This window comes from Dermacentor albipictus, chromosome 4 (genome assembly GCF_038994185.2).
Source record: "Dermacentor albipictus isolate Rhodes 1998 colony chromosome 4, USDA_Dalb.pri_finalv2, whole genome shotgun sequence".
Taxonomy (NCBI): Eukaryota; Metazoa; Arthropoda; class Arachnida; order Ixodida; family Ixodidae; genus Dermacentor; species Dermacentor albipictus.
The window spans coordinates 43,623,794-43,647,473 of NC_091824.1; the positions used below are offsets into that span (position 1 = coordinate 43,623,794).

At 46.4% G+C, this 23,680-nt stretch overlaps 1 protein-coding gene across 4 annotated transcripts in view; it reads left to right on the forward strand.

Annotated features, from left to right (window-relative positions):
• Positions 1 to 23,680, forward strand: part of LOC135907147 (serine protease filzig-like) — a 64,433-nt gene that overhangs the window by 16,873 nt on the left and 23,880 nt on the right. For 3 of the 4 annotated variants that reach the window (XM_065438799.1, XM_065438798.1, XM_070536906.1), the window contains exons 2-3: positions 20,789 to 20,901; positions 21,398 to 23,554. In XM_065438799.1, the coding sequence (XP_065294871.1) occupies positions 20,796 to 20,901; positions 21,398 to 23,554 (2,263 nt within the window). In that variant the 5' untranslated portion in view covers positions 20,789 to 20,795. Of the gene's footprint in view, positions 1 to 6,389; positions 6,491 to 20,788; positions 20,902 to 21,397; positions 23,555 to 23,680 lie in introns of those variants that run through there. The other variant, XM_070536905.1, reaches the window with a different exon arrangement.

Consider the following 23,680-nt stretch of genomic DNA (forward strand, 5'->3'; position numbering starts at 1 on the left):
TCAAACAACCTCGTCTCTGGAGCCCTCATTTGGCCGGTGCATCTATAATAACTGGGTCTCGAAATATTTTTTTACGACTGTCAACTGAAACTAGAGGCCACTCATGCCCCGCATTTCTGCACGTTGCTTTACCTCGGGTGCAACTCCGGCGCCGCCAATTCAAATACGTGTAAAACGTAGAAACGCTTTTCTGGGGTAACCGTTGGACCGATTTTAATAAAATTTGTTGCATCTAAGAAATAACGTTCAATTCTATAACTGTCGAAAGTGAACTTTCCATTTAGGGTGCAAATTTTTTCAAAGGAATTTTCAAAAATTGGTGAGTTTGAAAGAAATAAACGCGAAGTTTACAAATTCGTGGCTCCGCACTAAAACAGACATCGCCCTTGTCTAAACTGCATCTGTTATAGGTCACTCAAAGCGGAAAAATATATTATATCAATTCGCATCGTATTTGAATTTGTAACGTCTTTTTTAAGGGTTTTGCAAGAGTTCTCACATATTAGTGGTCTATTTGAAAGCCATATACATTACATCAATTATGTCCGCGTTATATTTAATAGCGGATACAATACACAGAATTGCAGTATCGTCTTTCAATGCCGAGTTACAGATAGTAAATTTCTTAGCTTGGTTTCCTGAAAGGGTTCGATTTTCAACAATATTTATTAAATAATTGATGGTCTAAAGCGAAAATTCACTTCCCACAGTCACTAGATTTTAACGCTTTTTTTTTCTTTTAAATGAAACAAATCTAATCAAATTTGGTGCAGTGGTTGCCGAGAAAAACAATTTCTCCTTTCCCTTGTATTTGGATAGAGACCCCTGAGCCAAAGCTTCTTTTTGAAGTAAATCATGATAGGAAGTGATTCCAGAGTTAAATGTGATACACACCGCGTGATTCAGCACGGGCAACAGGCACTACCACTTACCATACATTCCCGAAGTGATTAGTGCAAAGAGAAGGAGGCCTAGACTATAGTTACACTAAATGAGCAAGAATTTATTGAAGTGTGACTCCGGCGCATGTTTTGTTCATATGGCTCGCCATCACTCTGTTGACGTGTCAATAATGCCCAAACAATTGGTTCTAGCTTGAGGATTTGTTTTCTTAAGGGAACGAATTGTTTTATTTGCCTTTCTGTGGGATTCTTGAAGTATTGCGCACATTTTCGTGATGTCTTCGAGCTGTTTCTTATGTTCTGCGAAGTTGTTTTTCGTATAATGTAGGTCACTTTTTAAACAGGAAATATACCAGCTATGGCATGCTCCACATACACGGACTACGGATACCAGCTGGTTTTTTATGTGCTATCAACATTGCTGAACCCATTTAAACAGTAATGAATTTTTTAAATCTTGTCTAGATCCTCCTGAGGCCCGTATACAGCTATCAGACATAATCGCTTTTCAATCTGATTTTTTATTGTCTACTGGTATGTTACGAACGCAAATTTTTAAAAGCTTAAATGCCGCGGTTAAATGCCAAAACCTGCATACACATGTCCGTGGAACAGGTAATCATTTCGTCCTCTTTGCTGTGGTAAAAACTGCGTTTCGCTGCCTAAATGCAAAGATGGAGCTGCGTGCAGTACATTGCCATGTTGTTGCTCCATATTAGATTTCCACACAACCTGCAAGAATAACGAAAACACTTCAAGGCAGCTTTCCGCCGTCTGTGACAACACACAGGTCTAGAGCAACTTAGTGTCAAATTTCTCTAAAGCGCATGACAAGAATATGATTCAACTATTTCCGTGCAGTTACACACGCACCAGACTTCGTATGCAGACTGAACATGTTGAGCATTAGCTTCTGATTGAAGTTTGCAAAAAAAAAAAAACGGCAATGCGCAATATTGTGTACAAGGGATCTTAGGAGGATATATTTTTTATTATTTCTTACGTTGTTCTTTCACTGGTATTCTTTGCAAGCCATGCTTAATTTACTTTTACTTTTTGTGTATTTGCGGTGGCACTATAATGTGATGTGAAGCAAGGGAGCATGCCGCGTGTAGCATAGTTTGTATTTTTTCATGTTGTACAGCTGTTAAGAATTTTTGCCTTTGTATTCATTATCCGTAGACCTGTCGATAGTTTCCTTTTGCATGTATGAATAATGCTGCCAAGTTGTTTTAAGTAGCTTTAGGTGCGCTTTTTTTATACGTATATGCGGATGCGCATCTGTCCGTGCTCCTGACGTTGTATGCACAGTGTCTAATAAAGATTTGAAAATGTGCGGCCAAAAAACAATAAAACAGCAAAAGTAAACCAGTGTGAAATTTTTGCGTCAGTTTCGGCAATTTCAAAGATGTTGCAAGGCATGCGTGAGAGAGCTATTTTCCGACTAAACGGCTCTGAACTACTCTAAAGGCTCACACAATCAATTATTGTTCCCATTCGAAAGCTTCGACTTCTACTTCACGCCGAACCAGCCATAATAGGGAGATTTAGAATAGGGGCCCCTATAGTTTGGGGCCCCAAAGAGCTTTGCGGGTGTTAGCGTTGGGGCACGTAGGAGTGAAGAGTTTTGGAATAGGGTTTTACGTTTGCGATAGCGTCTTGCGTTGACAGCGCCACTACGGCGTCAAAGAAAAGCTATTAGAAATAATTAAATAAAATATACCATTTTATGATAGGAATAATAATTTTGACTTGCGTGTATTCGCATTTAATTACAATTTAGAGTCTATTCTGTAAGTAACAAACAATTAGTTGCGTTTAGTTTTGAGCAAACCAACTTTACTAGCCTTCACCAGCCAAGCTTAGCCGTGTTAGGCCTACGAGCCATAAAATCCACAATCGAATTCAAAAGCGGCGTCTAATGAGTCAATCTTCATAACACACGCTAGTTGAGAGAAAGCGATAACCGCAGTCACTTCTCCTAGCTTGCGAACTTCACGCGTTACCGCGAATCGAACGCAGTTTGTTGCTAGGTTAGAGCCGTCGCTTCGATGGGTGCCGCCATGTTTGCCGACGCAAAACTTTTGGGGCCGCTATTTGGGCTCCCGCTAAATCGGTGAAACAGCGTTCCCAACGCAAAACCCAAAGGCAGTTTGCGTCTAGCGCATGCGCAGTGGCTTCGACGCTATTTCTTTGGGGCCCCAAAACGTTTGGGGCCCCTATTCTAAAACTCTCTAATGTCTACTCTCTGGGGTTTCAGCAAGCTTTGAGTGTTGAATGGCAACCATACGTTTTCTCATTTCCTCTCGGTGGCCAAGTGTGGCGGAACTACCAGGAAATGAAAATTAGAGGTGTATTCTCAGAAGACGTTTGTGGTGAGGCTTGTTCACGAAAGAGGGGCGAGGGTCTCACGTGTGAGCGCCGTTAGAGGGAAAAACGTACTTGTTAGAAAAGAAATCCGCATGGGTTTCCTTTGTAGATTTGTGCGACAGTAGGGTGGATGAGAATCTCTGCCTTTCAAGAGATGTTTGATAAAATACTGTCTTGCAGGGCTGTCGAATTCGAAATTTTTGCAAATAGCTTTTGCGCGATATGGGCAGCACTGTAAAAAAAAAAAGAATCACGCTTGTCCGTTACGTTTGTTAAAACGGAATGAGGACAGAACTTTCATCGGTCACCGACGACAGAACTGCAGCAAACAAACTCGCTTAAACGGCACTACCGAGCTGTCTCAGGGCCTCTTAGCACTCCTACGGCCGTGAACACTTGTTTTCCGACCACGCGGCGAGCATGGCGGGTAGTTCCAAATTCTGGCGCTAGAGGTCACTAGGAATTTTGCAAATGTAGAAAACGTGGTGCGTAGGGGCGTGTGTATGAAGGCTGCCTATGCAAATGACCATTTTCAAGCTTACTTGGACCCGTTTCGAGAAACGCTGCGAGAAACCTGTTAGGTTTGCAAGGTGAAAAAGCTCCGAGAAGTACAACCATAGCTTTGGAAACGTGCCGGCGAAAACATGATGTTGTAGGGGGAGTAAAGGAGCCAAAAAACATCTTTAAAGGTGTACTACTTGACGGGAGACTGAAATGCTTTCCCTATAGGAATTATGGAGCGTATTGATTTGATAATTTGTAGGAATAAAGCATGTTTGGAAGGAAAAAGGGCGTGCGTGAATGTTTACGCGCAAACAGCTTCCCTGAACATACGATTTGGTTCCTCAACAAATGGCACAAGTACGAAATTTCTTTTTTTTTGCAATAGCGCACTGTGGGCATGCGCACTAAAAATTACCATTTATTGTACATACAATGCTCCTCTCAATATTAGTTGATAATTACAAATCGTGTAAAGAAAAAGTCGGACATGGTGCACTCACGGAGCACACGCACGAAACATTCATTGGTTGCCACTTGTCTCGTTTAATCTTCGCTTTCAACGTAATCCTTCTATTTCGACCTCCCGGAAATGAAAACAGCCGCCACCCGTTCCTCGAATTATTGGGGCACAGTGGAACGCAGCAACCAGCCATCTTGCGCTAGTCACAGCAAGGCCACCAAGGCGTCCGACGGCTGCGGACGGCGCGCGTGTGCGGAGGTCGTCTCAGGGGAGGTTGAAGATGGCGGAGTGTTTTTACTTTAGCGTTTTTTACGCTCCGCTCAGCACCTGAGCGGAGCGGAAGCGCGAATGCGCATGCGCCCTCCGCTTAGCCTGAGCGGATCGTGGAGCGTCGCTGCCGTCTTTCGCTAGCAAGGGTGGCCGATGCGTGCGCCCTCTCTCGCGCATGCATCGAGGCACCGCTCTTGCGCCGCTCTTTCCAAGATGGCTGCCTGCAGGGGCATGTTCTCGACCACGCCGTGCACTTCAACCACGCCTTTAGGTTCGTCTGCGCAGTGCAAGCCAAAAGAGCGATTTCGCATTGACGAATACCCGTGCCACACGGGCACAGAAAATTACATTAACTGGCTAATGCCTTAAACATTATTTTCATTCACGGTGTGCCACACGGACATGCTCAGTGGCATTAAAGCTTGATGTCATTCGCAACGTAGTGAATTCTTGTAACTCACTTGGCCATCAAATACGTACTCTCGGTCCCAGTGTCTCCACATTCTGACGAGACTAAACGGATTCTTAGTGAATAACAATGAATATACTCTTCACTTTCTTTAAAGAATTGCTCTCTCTCGCGGCGTAGTGTGTTCATACAATTATTGTAAGAACGTTATCGCTTGGCCGTCGAATGCGTACTCTCATTTACAATGTCCCCGCCGTGGCCGTAGTGACCATATTCTCACGATAGTAAGCAAACTTGTAGATAAAAACAACTAATATATTCTTTACTTATTTAAAAGGAGCTCTTTATTTTCGTAGATATCAGCAGGCGATCTTGCTGCTACTCACGGCTAGAGCACTGATCGTGAGCGCGTTAGGCAGGAGAAGCTTTCGATTGCACGGCGGCGGCTCCTTGCCCTGTTGGCCTCATACTGAAGCCCTCGAATTTCTCGACGATGCTTGACTCGAAGAAGCACGTAAGCCAGAACAAACTGGAGCACAGGGTCAAATTCTTCAGCATCGCTGCTTGAGAGATTTGAATCTTTGAGAGCTATTTTTTTTCAATTTCAGTGCTTTGACTATGCTATGGATTGGCCGTCGAGCTAACTTTGGCTTCAAACAGTTTACGGCTGGGTGCAACAATTACATTCCTGAAGCAAACTTCATACAATGCGGCGATTAATGTTTCTCATGCCATTTCTTAAACATGTGCTCCCTAGATAACTGTTTTTTTATTGTACTACGACTGACAAACAAACTTAACCATTTCACGGCAGCTATCGCCATCGCAACGCTTAATGTCATTAAGAATGCGCGTGTAGCAGCGATCGAAATATAATGGCATTAAGAAACTTGGGGCATTAACCTAGCCCGTGTGGTACAGGTAGAAGATTCATGTTTGCTAAAAGAAGTTGCCAGTGCTGAGCCATTCGAAAACTCCGCAGCGTAGGAGGATGTGGTGCGTGCTGTGCTGCGCGTCGGCGTCAGAATGGATTGGATTGGATGCGGAATGCAAGATCGCTGGGTATCACGTGGCGTTCCCCGATACAGCACTGGATAAAACATACCAGTGACGCATTACATGCGCACGTCGACATACTTCATGGACAAATAAGTTACATATGCTCGCTCTACTTTATAAAAAGTGGTCAATGGGTGTTTTTATTTTGTTTGATTACTTCGAATTTGGCCAGAGGGCGCTGCAACTACGAAAAGACCGCGCCACTACGCTAAACGCATAACTAAAGCGTGAAATTTGCTCGCCGCTCCGGTGCGGCTTAGTGGGGCAACTCGGTGCGAAGCGGACCGTAAAGATGCTCAACTAAAACACTGTTTTGTCGACCCCTTCAAAGAATGTCGCCGACTTGCGCGGAGTACTGCAATCGCACGCCCCCACTTTGGACGGCGCCAATCTTTAGGACGGGTATGACGCAGCGCCAGCGTCACGAGCCATGCCACGTGCGCCGCCGCCATTCTTTGGCCCACACCTCACCACGGCGGCGCCAGCTGTAGAACACTGTATCAGCAGGGAGCGCCGGTAGGTTTTTTTGTTCGCGCGTTTACTTCGGAGTACGGGTATGGGGTACGTATTTCCCAGAGCAGCAGCCATTCTCGAAATGGTTGGTTGATGGAATTTTATTTTTTTCCTAGAGACTGGAAGGACGTGTATTGGTCCTGAAAATTGAGTATCTTGAAAAAGGGGGGTACCAGGACGCGCACACAAGGAAGAGGCGTTAGACACGGATGGGCGCTGGCGTCCGTGCCCCTCCATGTCTAACGTCCGTGTCAGCGTCCGTGCGTGTCTAATGCCTTTTCCTTGGGTGCACGTCCTTTGAATTTCGCTGGTACCTCCTTTTTCAAGTTGATCATGCTATAACTGGCCCAAGAACTTGTGCTAATGTAAGTAAGTATCCCCTTGGTCATTGCACATCTGGACGTTTAGGGAGGGACCTAGGCCTCGAGCACAATATTTATTTACACATTTTCTAAATGAATAAAATTTGCACGGAGAAAAATTCGGCAGAACCCATCTCACGATGACTGTCGATGGTAGTGCGTTTTGCATTGTACCAATATATCGACACAACGTAGTGCCACCGCTGATACGAATTGTGTATAAGGTAGGCACTGGAGTGGTAGGGAAGAGCGTAAGCCGTCCAACTGCGCTACCGTGAAACAGGCGCATGGCATGCATAGTGAACGGTGCGCCGGTGCGTGCGAATGCTGAGAATGCACCACTTGCAGAAGTCGGAGCGCCACCTAGCGCGAAAAACGGGAAGCTTGCGCCTCGCCGCTTGGTTGGAAAACATCCCGGCTCCAGCCTTGCTTTGGTACGGCGGCATCGAGTGGCGACGTTGTGTTTGCAGAGCTTCTTTTACGTTTTGTGAAAGCGTCGACATTCTTTGGTAGTTGTCATATATGACCTGCCTTAAATATGATTGAAGAGGACTTCATTCTCTTGCTGTTTTTGCAAATGGGACGGACAGCTGACTTCTCAGAGCGCTGGATAATGAGCGACAATGCGTGGGGTTATCTTCATGCCAACATTTCGTCCGTTTGTCAGGCACACCGCCGATGGGCTTTAAAAAAATAGGGTTAAGTCAAGCACATAAAACTGAACGTAAACACCGTGCACCTTCCACTTGGCCTCATAGGAGCTACGTACACGCCATCCATGAAGTCGGGCATCTACGTAGTTACAGCATGGTTCACAAAAGCCATTGGCGACATTGCCGGAGAGCACTGTGAATGCGTGGCCGGATGAGTGCTTTATGCCTGTCGCATTCCCCGAACTCTTAGTTGTTGCATGGAACAACAGATGTACACGTTCTAGCTTGCAAATTTGATATTCATCTCGTGCTGTTTCACCAAACTGCTGTGTTGCATGCTTGTGGTTTACGAAGCCGTATCCCGAATTTCGCATGCGCTATGTGTACGCGGTAGGTTATTCAGTCTGTTTTTGCGAGCGCTAAGGCCTCAAAGCTCACGCCAACCTATTTTATTATATGTTATACTAGCTTAAATATGGGCAGCGTATGCGTCCGCAGGCCAGTACGCTCCCGCTCACTCGCGAATACTCATCAAGGCAGATAGTTTGACGAATTGGTTCGAAGTCATGTTGGAAGAGAGCGCAACACAACTGACATGTACGGAAAAAAAAGAAGATGAGCGCAGACTCACAAATGACATGACGTACATAGACTGGCCGCATCTGTTAGCGCCGTTCTTCACAAATCGCTTAATCGTACTCGCATATACTCAGGGTCACTCAGTGACGAGCGCGAAGGAAAACTGCATTCTTTATATTTTACAGCCTCAGCGAGCCCTGCCAGCACGTCGCTGGCCTTCTGTTCAGCGTTGCAGAACTGGCAGGAGATGACAAGGGAATAGAAGTCGCCTGCATAAGCCACAGATCCTAGAATGCACTGTTAGCTGCCACGGCGTGCCGTCCGGGTTCGACCGCTTCACCGCTGCCGTCCACAAACTTCTCCACTTTAACCTTCGCGGGCGGAAACCTGAAGAAATTACTATTTCCATTTTCATAATAATAGCTCGTGCAGCCGAAAGCGACTCAGTTGGCCGGCATGTCACGCCCGAGCAGCGCAGTTTGCTTTCCAACCACGGAGACGGCGCTCACGAAGCGCCGCCCCGCGGCCGGTATTGGCGCATGCGCAGTCGTACTTCTGCAAGTGGTCAATTGTTGCCTCGCTTGCTGCATACTCAGTAACCTATACTTAGTTACCCAAGTTGGCAAGTGGTTCATGGAATATCGGCACAAACCCGGTGAACTCATGGCGTAGCTCGTTAAAGCAGTGGGCATGAAAGACGTTCATTGAAAATTGAAACATACCCAGTGCATTTGTGGCGCAGCCTGAGGAAGCGTCGGGTCGACATGAAGTGATATCGTAAAATGTGTTTTTCTGGTGTCAACTTTATCAGACTTTATAAGGGTCAAATTTCTTAGTTTCCCTAATTTCCCTTATCATACTCAACGTTTGCATGTTTATGTATGTCATGTTATGTATGTATGTCATAGAAACTTCGTATGAAGCAACGCAAAATTTCTACCAGCACACGCTCCCGCTCCTTAGAGATAATCCGAGGAAATTTTGGAATGTTGTCAGCGGGGATAAGCCGAATACAATAGATCTTTGCGATGATCACAGCACTCCACTACACCAGAGCGATTGCTGCAAAGTGTTTAATGATTTTTTTGCCTCGTGATTTTCTTCGGCCTTGCCGAATCTTTTCCCTCATCCTTGTACACCTGACTTTTTACCCATGGATCCAATACTCATTGATTCGGTTGGTTTGACATGTTTAATTGAAAAACAGAAGATTTCATCTTGTTCAGGCGTCGATGGCATTACAACGAAGTTCTTGAAAAGTACATCTACCTGCTCATCATTGATTCTTTGTGCAATCTTTGAACAGTCATTACAGAGTTGTACCATCCCTCCTGATTGGAAGGTAGGGAAGGTGGTTCCATTGCACAAATCAGGTAGTAAAGCTTCAATACTAAACTATCGGCCTATTTCATTAACCAGCGTTCCCTGTAAACTTCTGGAGCACATTATTTATTCTCATCTTATTACCTTCCTTGAATCTAACAACTTCTTCAATTCATGTCAACATGGCTTCAGAAAATTTTTTTCGTGTGAGACACAGCTCCTGTCTTTCACAAATTATTTGTTTCGCGCTATAGATGCTAACGTTATTGTGGATTGCGTTTTTTTAGACTTTGCTAAGGCGTTCGACACTGTTTCTCATCATCTATTATTAATTAAACTCGGTGCTCTTAATATTAACGATCAGGTATTAGGCTGGATTAAATGTTTTCTTTCCAACCCTAGTCAATATGTCTCAGCTAATGATTATGACTCGCCTCTTGTTTCCGTAACTTCTGGAGTGCCTCAAGGTTCTGTGTTAGGTCCGCTACTGTTTTTAACTTACATTATTGATCTTCCTGATAACGTTATCTCCCATATTACCCTTTTCGCAGATTACTGTGTGCTTTATCTTCCAATTACTAATGACTCTGATGAAGCATGTTTTCAATCGGTCTTGAACGCAATTTCTTCATGGTGCAGCGAATGGCTCATGACACTTAACGCCACTAAGTGCAAATACCTGCATATCTCCAGCCGACCTCGTGAATACACCCCTCGCTATCTTCTTAATAACACTCCGTTATCATCTGTCTCATCTTACAAATACCTGGGTATTCACTTAACACACAATCTGTCCTGAAAAATGCACATCAACTACCTATCTAACCAGGCTAACCGCACGCTCGGATTCCTACAGCGCCATTTCATAGCTTCTAACAGCGCCATTAAGCTTCATCTATATAGGACGTTAATCAGGCCTAAACTAGAATATGCTTGCTCCATTTGGGATCCTAATCAGACAACCTTAATTAACGCTTTAGAGTCTGTTCAAAACCGCGCCGCCCGTTTTATTGTTTCAAATTATTCCCGAACAGCGAGCGTATCTGCAATAAAATCTGCACTTGGTCTTCCCGTTCTTTCTAAGAGTCGTAAATATTTTCGCTTATGTCTTTTTCACAGAAGTTATTGTACCAACCCTATTCTCAAAGATAAGTTACTCCTCTCTACATCTTATATATCTTCATGCACTGACCACAACTTCCAAGGTAGGAATACCGCAATGCCGAACAAGCCTTTGTATAAATTCATTTATTCCTCGAACTGGAAATGACTGGAACCACCTCCCTGCCTTCATGGCTGCCATCACCGACGTCAACAAATTTAAGAAATCTGCCGCCGATTTTGTATGCCCCTCCTCTCTGTAATGCCTCTGGCCCTGAGAGTACTGAAATAAATAAATAAATAAATAAATAAATAAATAAATACCACCCTTTAGTTGGTTCTGTGTAAGTAAGTACAACAAGCAAAAAAATATCGCCGACAATTGCGATACTCCCTAATGCGAAATTCGAGCGCAGCTCTATACGTGAAAGAAGTATACGTGTCAGTATTTTGTATTATGGTTATATAGGCACACACGGTTTATATTAGGAAGAGAACGCTGTGATTAGCGCGGCAGGCGTGGATAATCTGTTTCGTGCGGCACATTACAAACGGAGTCAAGTGTGGCGCGATCGCCTCGCTAATCGGGAGATCGCGAGAGGCAGCGCGTGGGTCACGCGTAGGCGCGACTCACAGCAGCCGCCGCAGACAGACCTCCGCTCACGCAGTGCTTTGTTTCCATCTATGATATCGGTGGATGCACTCGCCGCATATCTTGATGATGGCGTCATCAGTGAACTGACCACGGCGCGCTATTCTGGCCACATCCGATAGCGGTCGTACCCAGAGAGCCCGTATTTCGTGGCACTACGCTTTTCTTCTCATGCTTTCTTCGTACCCTCCTCCTCCGCTTTTCTCCTCGTGGTTCCGCTGCACCCAGCAGTTCTCTAGAAGGTGTGACCCTGCTCCTCGGCTTTTCTCCTCACGCTCTCTTCGCTATCACCGTCTTTCAGCCCCCGCTCTACTCCGCGCTGCTTCTTTCATCATTCGAGTGTTTTAGTTGTGCGTCTTTACGGTACGCTCCGCTCCGAGCTGCCCCGCTAAGCCACAGCGGAGCGGTGGGCGATTTTCACGTTTTAGTTATACGTTTAGCGTAGCGGAGCGAACCTTTCTTAGTTGCAGCGCCCCCTGGCCAAATTCAGGGTAATGAAAGAAAATAAGAACACCTTATGATCACTCTTATGCAGTAAAACGTATATATGTATATATATAACTATTTCTCCATGAAGTATCTAGACGTGCGCTTGTAATGTGCTACCGGTCCATTTTATCTAATGGAAAATAAAGCGCCGTCTTGGGGAACACCACGTGTTAGCCAGCGCGCTTGCTTTTTGCATCCAATCCAATCCGTTCTGGCGCCAACTCTAGCCAAAGCGCTGCGCGGTACGCTCCGCTACAGTGTTCTAGAAGGAGGTAGTGCGCTCACATGGTGGCGGCGCTTGATGCACTTCGTGTCGCCGCCGACAGGTGGCGCGGTTCGCAGCGTCACCTGAAACTCGCTGCCATGTTGGAGTAGAACAGGTATCGCGCATTGCTGCAGTTCCCGAAAGAAATGCAACACTCACGATGTGCAATGCGCGATACTTGTTCTGGTGCGTCTTATCAGTGTACAGAGAAAAGAATTACCGCCGCTGTGGCTGATCTACGGAGCGCAGGCGATGTCTCGTACCGGAAGCGCGGATGAACGCGCCTGGCTATTAACGCATATACAGGGCGCGAAGCAACGGACGACCCTCTTTTATTTCCTGCTAATCAAATGTGCAATGTGGTTTCGCTAATGCAGCAGTCATATTGGACAGAATTTTAGCATTGCCTTTTTTTTTCGTAATCGCTGGCCTGCAGCGGGAATGCGCGCTACAAAGCAATTTTTTTTCCACGACACTTAACATTAGATAATCGCTTTTTCGAGTGAAGCTCATGATTGATATGCATGACATCGTTCGCACTGTTAACACGACACAGCATATAGAAAGGAAATATAAAATCCAGGTACATTTATGCAATGTTTATTTACAAAGAAACGAGGAAGGAATGTGGACCAGAAATATCAGGCTCAAGAAGGCTGAACGTTTATAAGTGGAGATGTTTACAAATCGATATAAACATGCTCCTGCAGACTCGCCTCAGGAAGTTTTCGCGATCTTCCTGTGAATGACTGTTTTCCTTCTCACGTGTTTTTCCGAGTTAATGCCCTTTGTAAAAAAATGGAGCCGCGTTGTAATATAAAAGCTTATTACATTCTTGGTGAGTTCGGCTGAATGCTCACTACAACCAATTTTGTGCGAGCACTTTGCTTTCACCAGACTAAGCACCTCCAAGATGCTATCAGCATGTAGTTGTTTTTTGCTGAAGCATTCAGTAAACATGTCTTCAAGCATTTTTACAAACGAAAAAAGTGTTCCACGTGGGTAGAGAAGCCCGCCTCTATCCCTGTGCAGTGTCAACGCAGTAAGCCCAGGATTCTCATCTTCGGACGACACGGTTAGCGCATTCATGCAATCCTGGCAGTTGGTTTTCATTACGCACTTTCGTGCGACATATCCGAGAGTCGCTCCTCTCTATGTGCTGGTCGTGATCGACCAAAGGCAACACTACTTCGGCGCCTGGTAAATTCCCCGAAATAATGAGAGCATCTACCTGGTCCCACAAGTTGCTACTGGGAGAGCAACTTGCGCTGCTCTGCTGTGTGTTTAGCAAGGCAGCTACCGCACATGGATCCGCATTACCATATCTCACGGTTTTCACTAAACTGCAAAAAGACATGCAGTTCATCGTAATGAGAAATTGGGTGGGCGTCGGATGATCATTACAGCCCGAGGCTTGTCTGACAATCCCAAACAAATTCTCAATCGGCTCCTGACTAAGCCGGGATGTCATAAAATACGAATAACCTACATTTGTAAGGTACGAAAGAAGCTCAAGAGTGCTTGAGATTGTGACACGCAGCCCAGTCGCAGTCACAATCCAGTCCAGTCAGCCCAGTCACATACTGCACATTGAGCCAAGCACCAAGCAGAGCACAGGCACAGAGAGATATTGCCACGCATACAACGCCGGCGGTATTTGCAGCCGAGCGCCGACAACGCCGAACCAACTGAGCTGTACCGAGCGCACCAGCGCAACCACAACACGAGGCAAGAGAAGTTTTTCAGGTGAAACATGCGTCAGCGCCCCTGGCGGGCATGCGGGAAGTCGACGCTGAGTGCGCCGCGGCGGAGCGGCGCAGGGATACGACAGAGAGCACACTGCCCCCTTCTAGAACACTGTAGCTCCGCTCAGGGAGCTTCTAAGCAGACCATGTTCCTCGCTCCGCTGGCCCGCTTACGGCTAAGCGTACGGCGCATGCGCATTCGCGCTTCCGCTCCGCTTAGCTGCTTAGCGGAGCGTAAACACGCTCAACTAAAACTCTCTATTCACTGTGCTCTTTCGCTCGGTTACGCTAAGGACGCTGACGCTCAACGCAGGAACGGGCGCCTATCAGGTATAATTTCAGTGGTTTTTTTTGTGCATTTCCCATCTTGCAGTGCGTACACGCAGCTTCAGCAGTGATGAAAACATGCCAGGAGCTTATTTATAGGGATACCTTTTGGTCATTAGATTATGCATTTCTTTTTTTTAGAGCGCAGCTCTTTGGCGTCCGTTCCTGGGTTTCGCGTCGTCGTCGGCGTCGTCGGCGTCGTCGTCGTCGTCGTCGGCGTCGGCCTCGTAACCAGCTCGCCTCCGCCGCCGCGCTCCGCCGCCGCGCATGCGCCGCTGCTCCGCCGCCGCGCATGCGCGCTGTCGGCTCTCCGGGCGAGGGAGGATGATGGAAGGGAGGAGGAGAGACTGTGGAGGAGGGCTGGCTACACAAATGGCTCTTTAGCGTCCGTTCCTGGGTTTCGCGTTGTCGTCGGCCTCGTAACCAGCTCCGCCCCCCTTTCATCCCCCCAGCGCTAGCAGCGACCGACTGATACCGCTTTCGTGAGTCCGCTACCGCACTCACGAAAGACGTCGTGCACTTCCTGCAACTCGCATTAACCGTCCATCGATCCACACCGATGTTAGTAGTGGGGGACTTTAATGTTGACATAAAGACAAACAGCAATTTCCTAACACTTATGCGGGAGAACATCCCGTTCCTCTCGCTCGTAACGCGTCCCACGGCTGTGACAACCTCGCGAGGCACTTGTATAGATCTCGTCTTTGAGAATCAAGCATTGGTGTACCAAGTCGAACATATATCAGTCTATTTCTCCGACCACAAAGCTTCCTTCATGACTGTCAAGAACTGTTAATGGAGTCTTTGTTAAAGGAATACGTGTGAAAAATAAAAAAAAAATTCTGTGATAGCGCATACATGTGTTGCTCGATTTCTTTGCCTCAATCTATCGAAAAGGTGAAACAGCTTATTTGCTGCGCTCAAATTTCGCATTAGGAAGTAACGTAATCGTCGGTAATTTTTTTTTCTTTCCTTTCTTTTCTGTTCACAGCGCAGATGGCACCGAGCTATAGATGCGATCAATAATCGTCGCGTCTCATTCATTATCACTTGTTCATAAATTACGGGTCCTGAAGTTCTATCTACACCTGATCACTACGTCTTGCCTTATTACACGCAACATGCATTCACAATATCGCAAGTATTGCTAATTGCATAGCATACACGCACATCATTTGGTCCGTTTCCCTACGTAAAGATAAGCCGATATTGTCGCTGTTTTTAACGCGACAGCATTAGGGGCCCCGTGTCAAAGAAAACATGGTGTTAGTTGCCCGTGAGAGAGAATTGCTGTATATAATATATATGGCACCAAAGTTCTTTTATCACTAAAGTTGCTCATACCTTGTCTTACATATTTTACAAAGTTTTCCTCGGAATTTTGAGAATGACAGCCCACAAACAAATCTCATGAAACAAAACACCGACAGCGTATGCATTTTATGTTAAATCTTCTCAGGCAAAATATTAAAAGTGCGAAATAATAACAGAAGATCGATCCATGCAGGAGGCCATGTTTCTAACAAAAATATCGCCTTCATGCATAGCATTAGCCGCCAGCGTTTCCCGGTAAACAATATCGTTAACATAAACTGCAGTTGCCGGCATGCGTGAACGGCAGTCAGGGATCTTTGAATGTTATCGTGTTACGCTCTTTAGGCGAAACTTAAGCGTCCCCCAAAATTTTCGCCAGAACTTTATGACGTCACAGCAAGCATGGCACAACACTTACACGGAAAAGCCGATATTCTTCATCGCAAAAGCCGTCACAGATGACCACGTGGTTCCTGTTCACAAGTAGGCCAGCGTCGCAAGATTTTCATCATGCAAATTATCACATACCGATGTTCTACGACGTACAATACTGATAAACTGGCTGACAAGAAAATTGTGGGGTCTCACAAAAAAAAAAAAAAAGCGCGCGTCCACATGGCGCCCATTTATATCAAGCACTGCGTGACTGCACCACGCAGAAAGTCGGGCGGCTGTGTTTTTCCAATCACAGGCGCTACACGTCTGCCAGTAACATCACGCTGTGACGTCGCCGGCGCATTGTGACGTACACGAGGAGGGGTATAGAGGATGCGCCGTGAATAAGGTGGCTGTTGAAAAACAACGTTAAAATCATCGACAATGCCACAGAGACCACGCAGCGACAAGCCCACATTGTTTACCGCAGGTGGCACTGTGTTATTCACGGTGACATCAGCTGAACTAGAAGTTTTGGCCTGAAAGTTGAGTCCCCCTGCAGTAATGTTAAAATGAGTAATCGGGCCTAAACATTATGCAGTATTTAGCACAGCGACTGTATTTTGACCTGGAGCCTATATATTGACCTAAAAAGAACTGTATTTAAGAATTGTATGAGGAGTCCACGTTTGAGGATGATCGAATGACATGAACACGTCGGGCAGGCAGGTGCTTGCACGTTGTCCTAGTAAACAATGAAAAGAAAGAACTGTGGCGGTTTTGCACCAATTAAACGAAAATAAATCAGAATAATCGACATTGCCTGAATCAAATGCACTTAAATAGCGAAGTGTAGGACTGTCTAAAAAATAAAAACACAGCATATGTCTTTTTGCCAAACAGCTGCAAACAAAAGGTTCCATAAAGCTATGCATCTTAAATGCAAAATATAGCCCCCTTAGACAGAGTGAGTCTGAGCGTGGTAAGGTCTGTCCATACGTGTAATTCGCAAACACAAGACTGACTACTATGTCATATAGAAAGGAAGTTGCATACATCTCAAAGAACAAGCCAGGACTTCTGTACTTAATCCACACTATTCTTTCTGTATTCTCACATAATTAATTAATTATGGGGTTTTACGTGCCAAAACCACTTTCTGATTATGAGGCACGCCGTAGTGGAGGACTCCGGAAATTTGGACCACCTGAGGTTCTTTAACGTGCACCTAAATCTAAGTACACGGGTGTTTTCGCATTTCGCCCCCATCGAAATGCGGCCGCCGTGGCCGGGATTCGATCCCGCGACCTCGTGCTCAGCAGCCTAACACCATAGCCACTGAGCAACCACGGCGGGTATTCTCACATAAGTATGCAGCTGTTTTAAATATTATAATGCATCTCTCTATTTTAATAAATATTCTTACTTTAGGTTACTCGCTTTATATGCTACAGCACCCCTCCAGCATAGAAAGTGTGGTATAACCACTGTGTTCCTTTACAGTACTCCTTAGTGGGTGGACCCAATAACTTGAGGACGAAACAGGCAACGGAACATTTCAGTTTTCGTGGACACCTTCCAGTGGGAAACTCGCTAAAATTATTTAGGTTCTTGAAAATAATGGTGACGTATTCACGCTTGACGGTATTTGACCAATTGATCCAACTTCTAATTTGATTGAATGAAGAGAAAGAATTTTGAACGTTTTTTTTTTTTCAGAAAGTGGAGGACAAAGATTCATTTAGCCCTTGCCAAATTATATTTAGATCTGTTACACTTGGCACGCTCATGTGAACCTGGAAAGCCGAATAAAACTAGCACGACGCCAGAGACAAGTTGTAGATCTAGTAAATTTAGATATATCAATAGCCTATGATAGTGTCGAACAAGAAGTTTTATTGAATCGATTAGCAAACCCTGATTTTCCGAGATATATAAGAAAATTATTTAGTGAGTTTCTGACTGACAGATAATTTTTATTGCTCCCTGAAATGACGTCCTTCGAATAGACGTCGACAGTCGCGTGGGGTTCCAGAAGGAACAGTGACTTTACCTATATTTATCGTAATACTAAGCTCTACACCTTGTCATAATGTCATATAAAGATATGTATATGCAGATGACAATGCGATTTTTGCATCAGACAATGACATCGACTCTTTATATGGTCGATTGCAAACATACGTGCGCACCATAGAAAATTGCTTACAGGATATTCGCCTCCCACTTAACGTCAGAAAATGCTCATTTATAGTTTTTTTTTCCTTTAAGGAATCCAATACACATAAACCTCAAGGTCAATCCAAATGCGTCGCGAAGCTTGAGGCGAAAAGCGGTCAAGAACCAATTGGCACCGACATCAGCAAGGGTGCTTATGGTTGCAGCGACTGAAGCGCGACTATGTGAGGAGGGAACAAACATCGAGAAAGCAAACCTCTTTCTTTATCGAAATCGACGCATTGTTTGATTTATCTAACTAAAGTAAGCTTCCCAATGGATGCCATGCACATGTGTCAATAAACATAAATGCCCCTTTTGCAGGACCTGCTAAAGAAGGGATGAGTTTACGCCAGTATCACTTACAATACAATGCAGCTCTTGGAGTCTGCAGAAAGTCCCGCGCATGAAATTCGCCTGGCACTAATTCATTGTCTAATACCCTCTCACGTAACGCCAATTAAATTGGTATGGGTGCCTGGTGACAAAGGATTCTTTAGGAATGAATTAGCAGACAGCTTGGCGAGAGCGGAATGTATTGGGCCAGCTCTCCCGATCATTCCTGTATTGGTTTTCATAACCGCCGCTAGGTTCAGCAAACTGATTACCGACATCTCCTATTTCCTTGAATCAGGAAGTTGCTGCGCCTTTGGGTATCCTTCGTAGTTTCCTGCTGTAGAGTCGAGCGGAAGGAAGTTATCCCTTCCACATCGTCTATTTGACTTGTTTAGCAGTTTCCGATGTCAAACAAGTGAAAGTTGTACGAAAAATTTTGTTGCAGTAACGCTGTAGGCAAGGAAACCGAGAATGAAAACTTTACCGAGCCCTTCCGGGCATTTCGGCGTTTTTTACCGGCATCAAAGCTATAACCTTATAGTTCTGCGTCGATTGCGACAGAAGTCTGTCCGGAACTTAATTTCTTAACTTTCTTTACTAACATATTTCTCAACTCGGGATATTCATTCTTTCTTTACCTCTTTTTTTACAGTGTAGCCACGTGTCACAGAGCGTGCTATAGGGCCATAAACCGGTTTAATTAACTTATGTATTTATAAGTCCTGCAGCCTGTCAAGACATTCACGGGCTGCAGTATTTAGTCGTCGGTACAGTCGACTATCGCAGTAGTGGACTGGTGAAAATTGAAGCAAGCTCACTGAAACTCACTAAACTACCTGCGCTTCAGAAAAACTACATGACAAAAAAAGAATAAGGAAATAAAAACGTTATGTGTAGATTGTGAAAAATAAATCATACATTCATCATAAGCAACTGAAATATTGACGCGCGTGTATATTGTTTAGATTTTCAGGGTAGGTCCTTTGCTATGGCTAGCCAATCTGTGTAGAAATGTTATCTCTCAGCGCAAGCCGCGCCTTTCGGTATCTGAAGTTTCTCGAATGTTATTGCCGGTTACGTGCATTGTGTGTTGTCACCGATCCTTGTGTAATCTGACTAAGTGCGATGCGAATCGTGTATTATTTTTTGGAAAACACATGGGTACCAGCGATTACGCTGGACTCTTCCATGCACAAGTCATGTATGAAATCTGCCGCGCTTGACCCGCAGATCAGATACTCAACTTGACGCGGGAAGCGCGATACAACGGAGACGAAGAGCAAAGAAAACCCAAGTACAGCGCAATGCGTTCTTTCATTTTCGCCTCCGTTGTTTCACGCTGCCCATGTCATTACCAACTCCCCGGGCAAACCACCCTCCTGAAGATTTTCAATGATCGACGAGTGCGCCCGCAGCTATCATTGTGCGCAGGTTTATCCAATAAGATTTAAATTTGTAACTACGTTTTAACACTGCGTCTTTCTTTACCATCACTGCAACTCAACACTATTACACTCAATGCAGTTCATGAAAACCTGCGAAGGGGGCGTTCGCGTTTGACGACGTAAACAGTTCCAGAAGGAGAGAGAAAGTTAGAGAGCAAAGGGAGGAAAGGCACGGAGGTCAACCAGACGAGCGTACGGTTTGCTACCTTACACTGGGAGTAAGGAAAAGGGGGAATAGATAGAGGGAAAGAGGAAGAAAGTGATCACTGTGACTGCAGCAAAGTGCCGCGACACCAAAGTCAAGTCTCATAGCTGGTGATGTACGCATGAGGATATCTGGGACGACCCAAGGGCCAGTGTTCGTTGTGCATATAGGAGGCTGCGAGTGAGCCATGGGGCTTACTCGAGACTTGCTAGCACAGGACTAAGAACATCCAGCGCTTTCACTGCGCTGACGCAGTATGCAACATCTCGCACTTCGTGTCTCGTTACCATAGTTTTATTAAATATCTATTTCACGCATTTTCCAGCGAATGTCTTTAGGCCTCTATATGGCCTCTATAAGCACGAGATCACGGGATTGAATCCCGGCCACGGCGGCCGCATTTCTATGGGGTCTAAATGCGAAAATACCCGCTTACTTAGGTTTAAGTGCACGTTAAAGAACCCCAGGTGGTGCAAATTTCCGGAGTCCCCCACCACGGCATGCCTCATAATCAGAAAGTGGTTTTGGCACGTAAACCCCCCCAATTTTTTTTTTATTGACAGCTCATTACCATAGCCTTAGCGCTATTTCGCCATACCTGACCCTTGCGCCAATAACAACCAATAATCAAATAATCGATCAACATATATTGTGTACTACGACGTTATGAAATTGGCGCTTTAAGCCATTTCTTAAAAGCCTCAGCCACGTTTTCGGGTGGCAGAAATGCTGCAAGAGAAACAGACGCGGGCACGGATAGCTGCAGTCACGTGTTTCGACCGTGTACGTAAGGTACGCGCGATAACTTTTGAAGATGGGTCAGTTGAGCGTGCGACTGATACGAGCTCTTGCGCGCAGTGCATGACGTGCGTGACGACGTTTCGCTGAAACAATGTACCCCGGTGTTTTTCAGCGACGTGATGGAAATTCGATGGACAGCGCTGATCATCACCAGTGCCTGTCTGTGTATCAGCGGAGCCTTGGTCTCAGCGGCTTCTGCCAAGTACTACACTTCAGTCACACCCTGTGAGTTGGAGTTGACTTCTAGAGCACCTTATGAAATTACAGCGTATTACCTTGTTGACGGAGTTGCCGCTTCATCGAACTGACACTATTTGTTGTGGGCGTCTTTTCGAGCACATCAGGCACCTGCACGCAAAATGACCCTATCCCATAGGGCCATTTTTGTGCACTTTAGTGTTCGATACCAACCACATTGACGTGGCGACCGTAATTGCATGGGGCTTTCATTTTTAAATGCTTTCTATTAGTTATTTTGGGATTGGAAATATGCGCAGCGGTGCAAGGTTTCAAACCCTGTCTAAATCGTCGGTGTTTTCCAATCGATCGACAAGAGTAAATGCGCCGCAATTGAAGCATCATTTGTGGTTGCCGTCATAGGCAGTCGAACGACTGAAATTGGGCGTTTCCACTTCTATACGCCAGTTGTGTGCTTTCACTACAAATGTTAGGGGTGCATCTTCTAAATGCACTCTCAACATGCTGTCATTTGATACCGCAGGGAAACAATGGACTATTGGGAGGAGGCCATGCGAAGGCGTGCAAGGCGAAACCGGCTTTTGCATGTTCAACTGGGAATGCATCCGCCAGGAAGGCACCATGCTGTCCGCCTGCATGGACGGCTTTCTGCTGGGAGCCTGTTGCAAGCTTCCTGACGAAGCAAACGTCACAACGGCCGCCTGGACTGAGGCGAGCACGTACACGACCCAGGACTTGTCCAAAGTCAACAGCGTCGTCACAGTCGACGCCAGTTCTCTGGCGTCTACATCTGACACACACCCGGAAGCATCGCGTCTTCCTCCCAGCACGACGACGACGACGACGACTGAAGCACCAACTACAGTCAGCACGAGACCGGCGGTGTTTTCAAGACCCAAGCCTACGACGTTGTGGCCGGTGCTGAGGCTGCCCACAACACTGAAGCGGCCAGTCGTCGTGCGTCCAACGCAACCGCCGCAGGCGACGACTTTGACTAATCATCACAAGCCACCGAGCGTCACCGCACCGGCCGTGACCACATGGATGACGACACGGCCCAACATACTATTCACGCCGACCAAATTAGCCATGCGCCCTTCGCCGTTCGTCCCGTCAACTATGTACGTGCAACGACCCTCACTGCAAGCTGTGCTCGCAAGCACGCCCATTGGGGTGCTCAGTTCTTTGCTCACAAGGCCTTTTTTTCGGCCAGTCACGACGGCCATGAAAATGCGCCCGACGATGGCCACATTGAAACCGGCCAAGAAAACTACAGTGGTGACCACGCAGTCCGATTCAGCGACCACGCCCACGCAAGAAGAGACATATACTACAGCGCAGACATTTTCGCTACCTGCGCCAACGAAAAAGTACGTAACAGTGACAGAGACGCCATCGCAAACTGTGACGGTGTACGATTCTCCGAGCGCAGCCCCGTCCCAGACAACGCCTGCTCAAAAGTATGTGTCTACCACTGAATCCATGTTGCAAGCTACTTCGACGCACGAGTACGACTCACCGACTTCAATTCTGGCACAGTATACCACTCCGCAAAAGTACGGAGCCTCGTCAACTCACTATCCGTTATCTCAGTCCTCGTTTTACACAGTGCCATCTACCACCGGGGGATTCGCATCCCATGCTGTCAGCAGGCTTCCACCATCAACACTGAATGACCTTTCGGATCTGAATGTTGAAGTAAAAACTCCTGTTTATCACACGAGCCTCGGCGCATTTGTGCCTACGAAAGACGGAAACTCGCCCACAACACGTCTTCCCGAGTTCGTTGACCTAACGGAGACGACCACAACGCGGCCACCACCGACGAACGTGATGGAGTACACTTTGGACTTCAACGCCGAAGATCGACCAACGGTGACCGAGCACGTGTATGGCACCACAACCGGCCAGACGTCATTTGGAGAGGTCACAGACGTCACCGTTTCTAACGTCGCTTCGGCGGTCGCATCGTCTTCGACGGAGCCGTACTCTACGCCACGGCCGTCCACGACGACCAAGAAACTCAAGACGCGCTCACCGACGATGACGCAAACAAAGGCTAGACCGTCGACAGTAGCCTCCAAGCCCGTCCCGACCAAGCCCCGCCCGCCATGGTCCCCAACGACAATTTCCAACGACATACAGCACATGACCTATCCTTCAAAGGCGACGCTGTGGCCGTCGACCGTTTTCAAAATTCCGCAGAGGACAACGCTCGCCACGAGGCCTGTGCAAAGCACACTGTTTACGAGCACCGCCACTGTGCCTGTGTCGACCGATCAGGTTCACCCGAGCTCGACCACGCCTCAAACGACGACCACGCTGCCTAAGCGCACAAAGAAGCCGACCAAGACTACGACGACGATGGTGGTGGGTGAACCGATACCGGTGCGAACGACAATGTCGATGACAACCGCGACGAAGCCGAAAAGCACGCCGAAGCCTACGAAGCCAGTCCTCGCCATGCCGGCTCGTCCCGCGAAGCCCACAAAGACGCCGCTGCCCAGCAAGTCCCCGCCAAAGAAGAGTACCCCGAAGCCACCGTCAAAGATACCACCGTCGTTAAGCACGTTCACGCACGCCTCAACAACGGGCGTGAAGCCGACAATGGAGCCCGTCGTTAACGGCACTGGTCTGCCGACAACAACAACGAGCAGTCAACAGTGGGACTACCGTAAACGTAAGGCAGATTGGCATCTCGATTATCCGCATGTACTGCATTTCCCCGTTTATCTTTTTCTTTCGCATTTTTTTCTTTTTTTTTTTCTCTACCATTTACGAGTTTCAAGCAATTGACCGCGCGTAC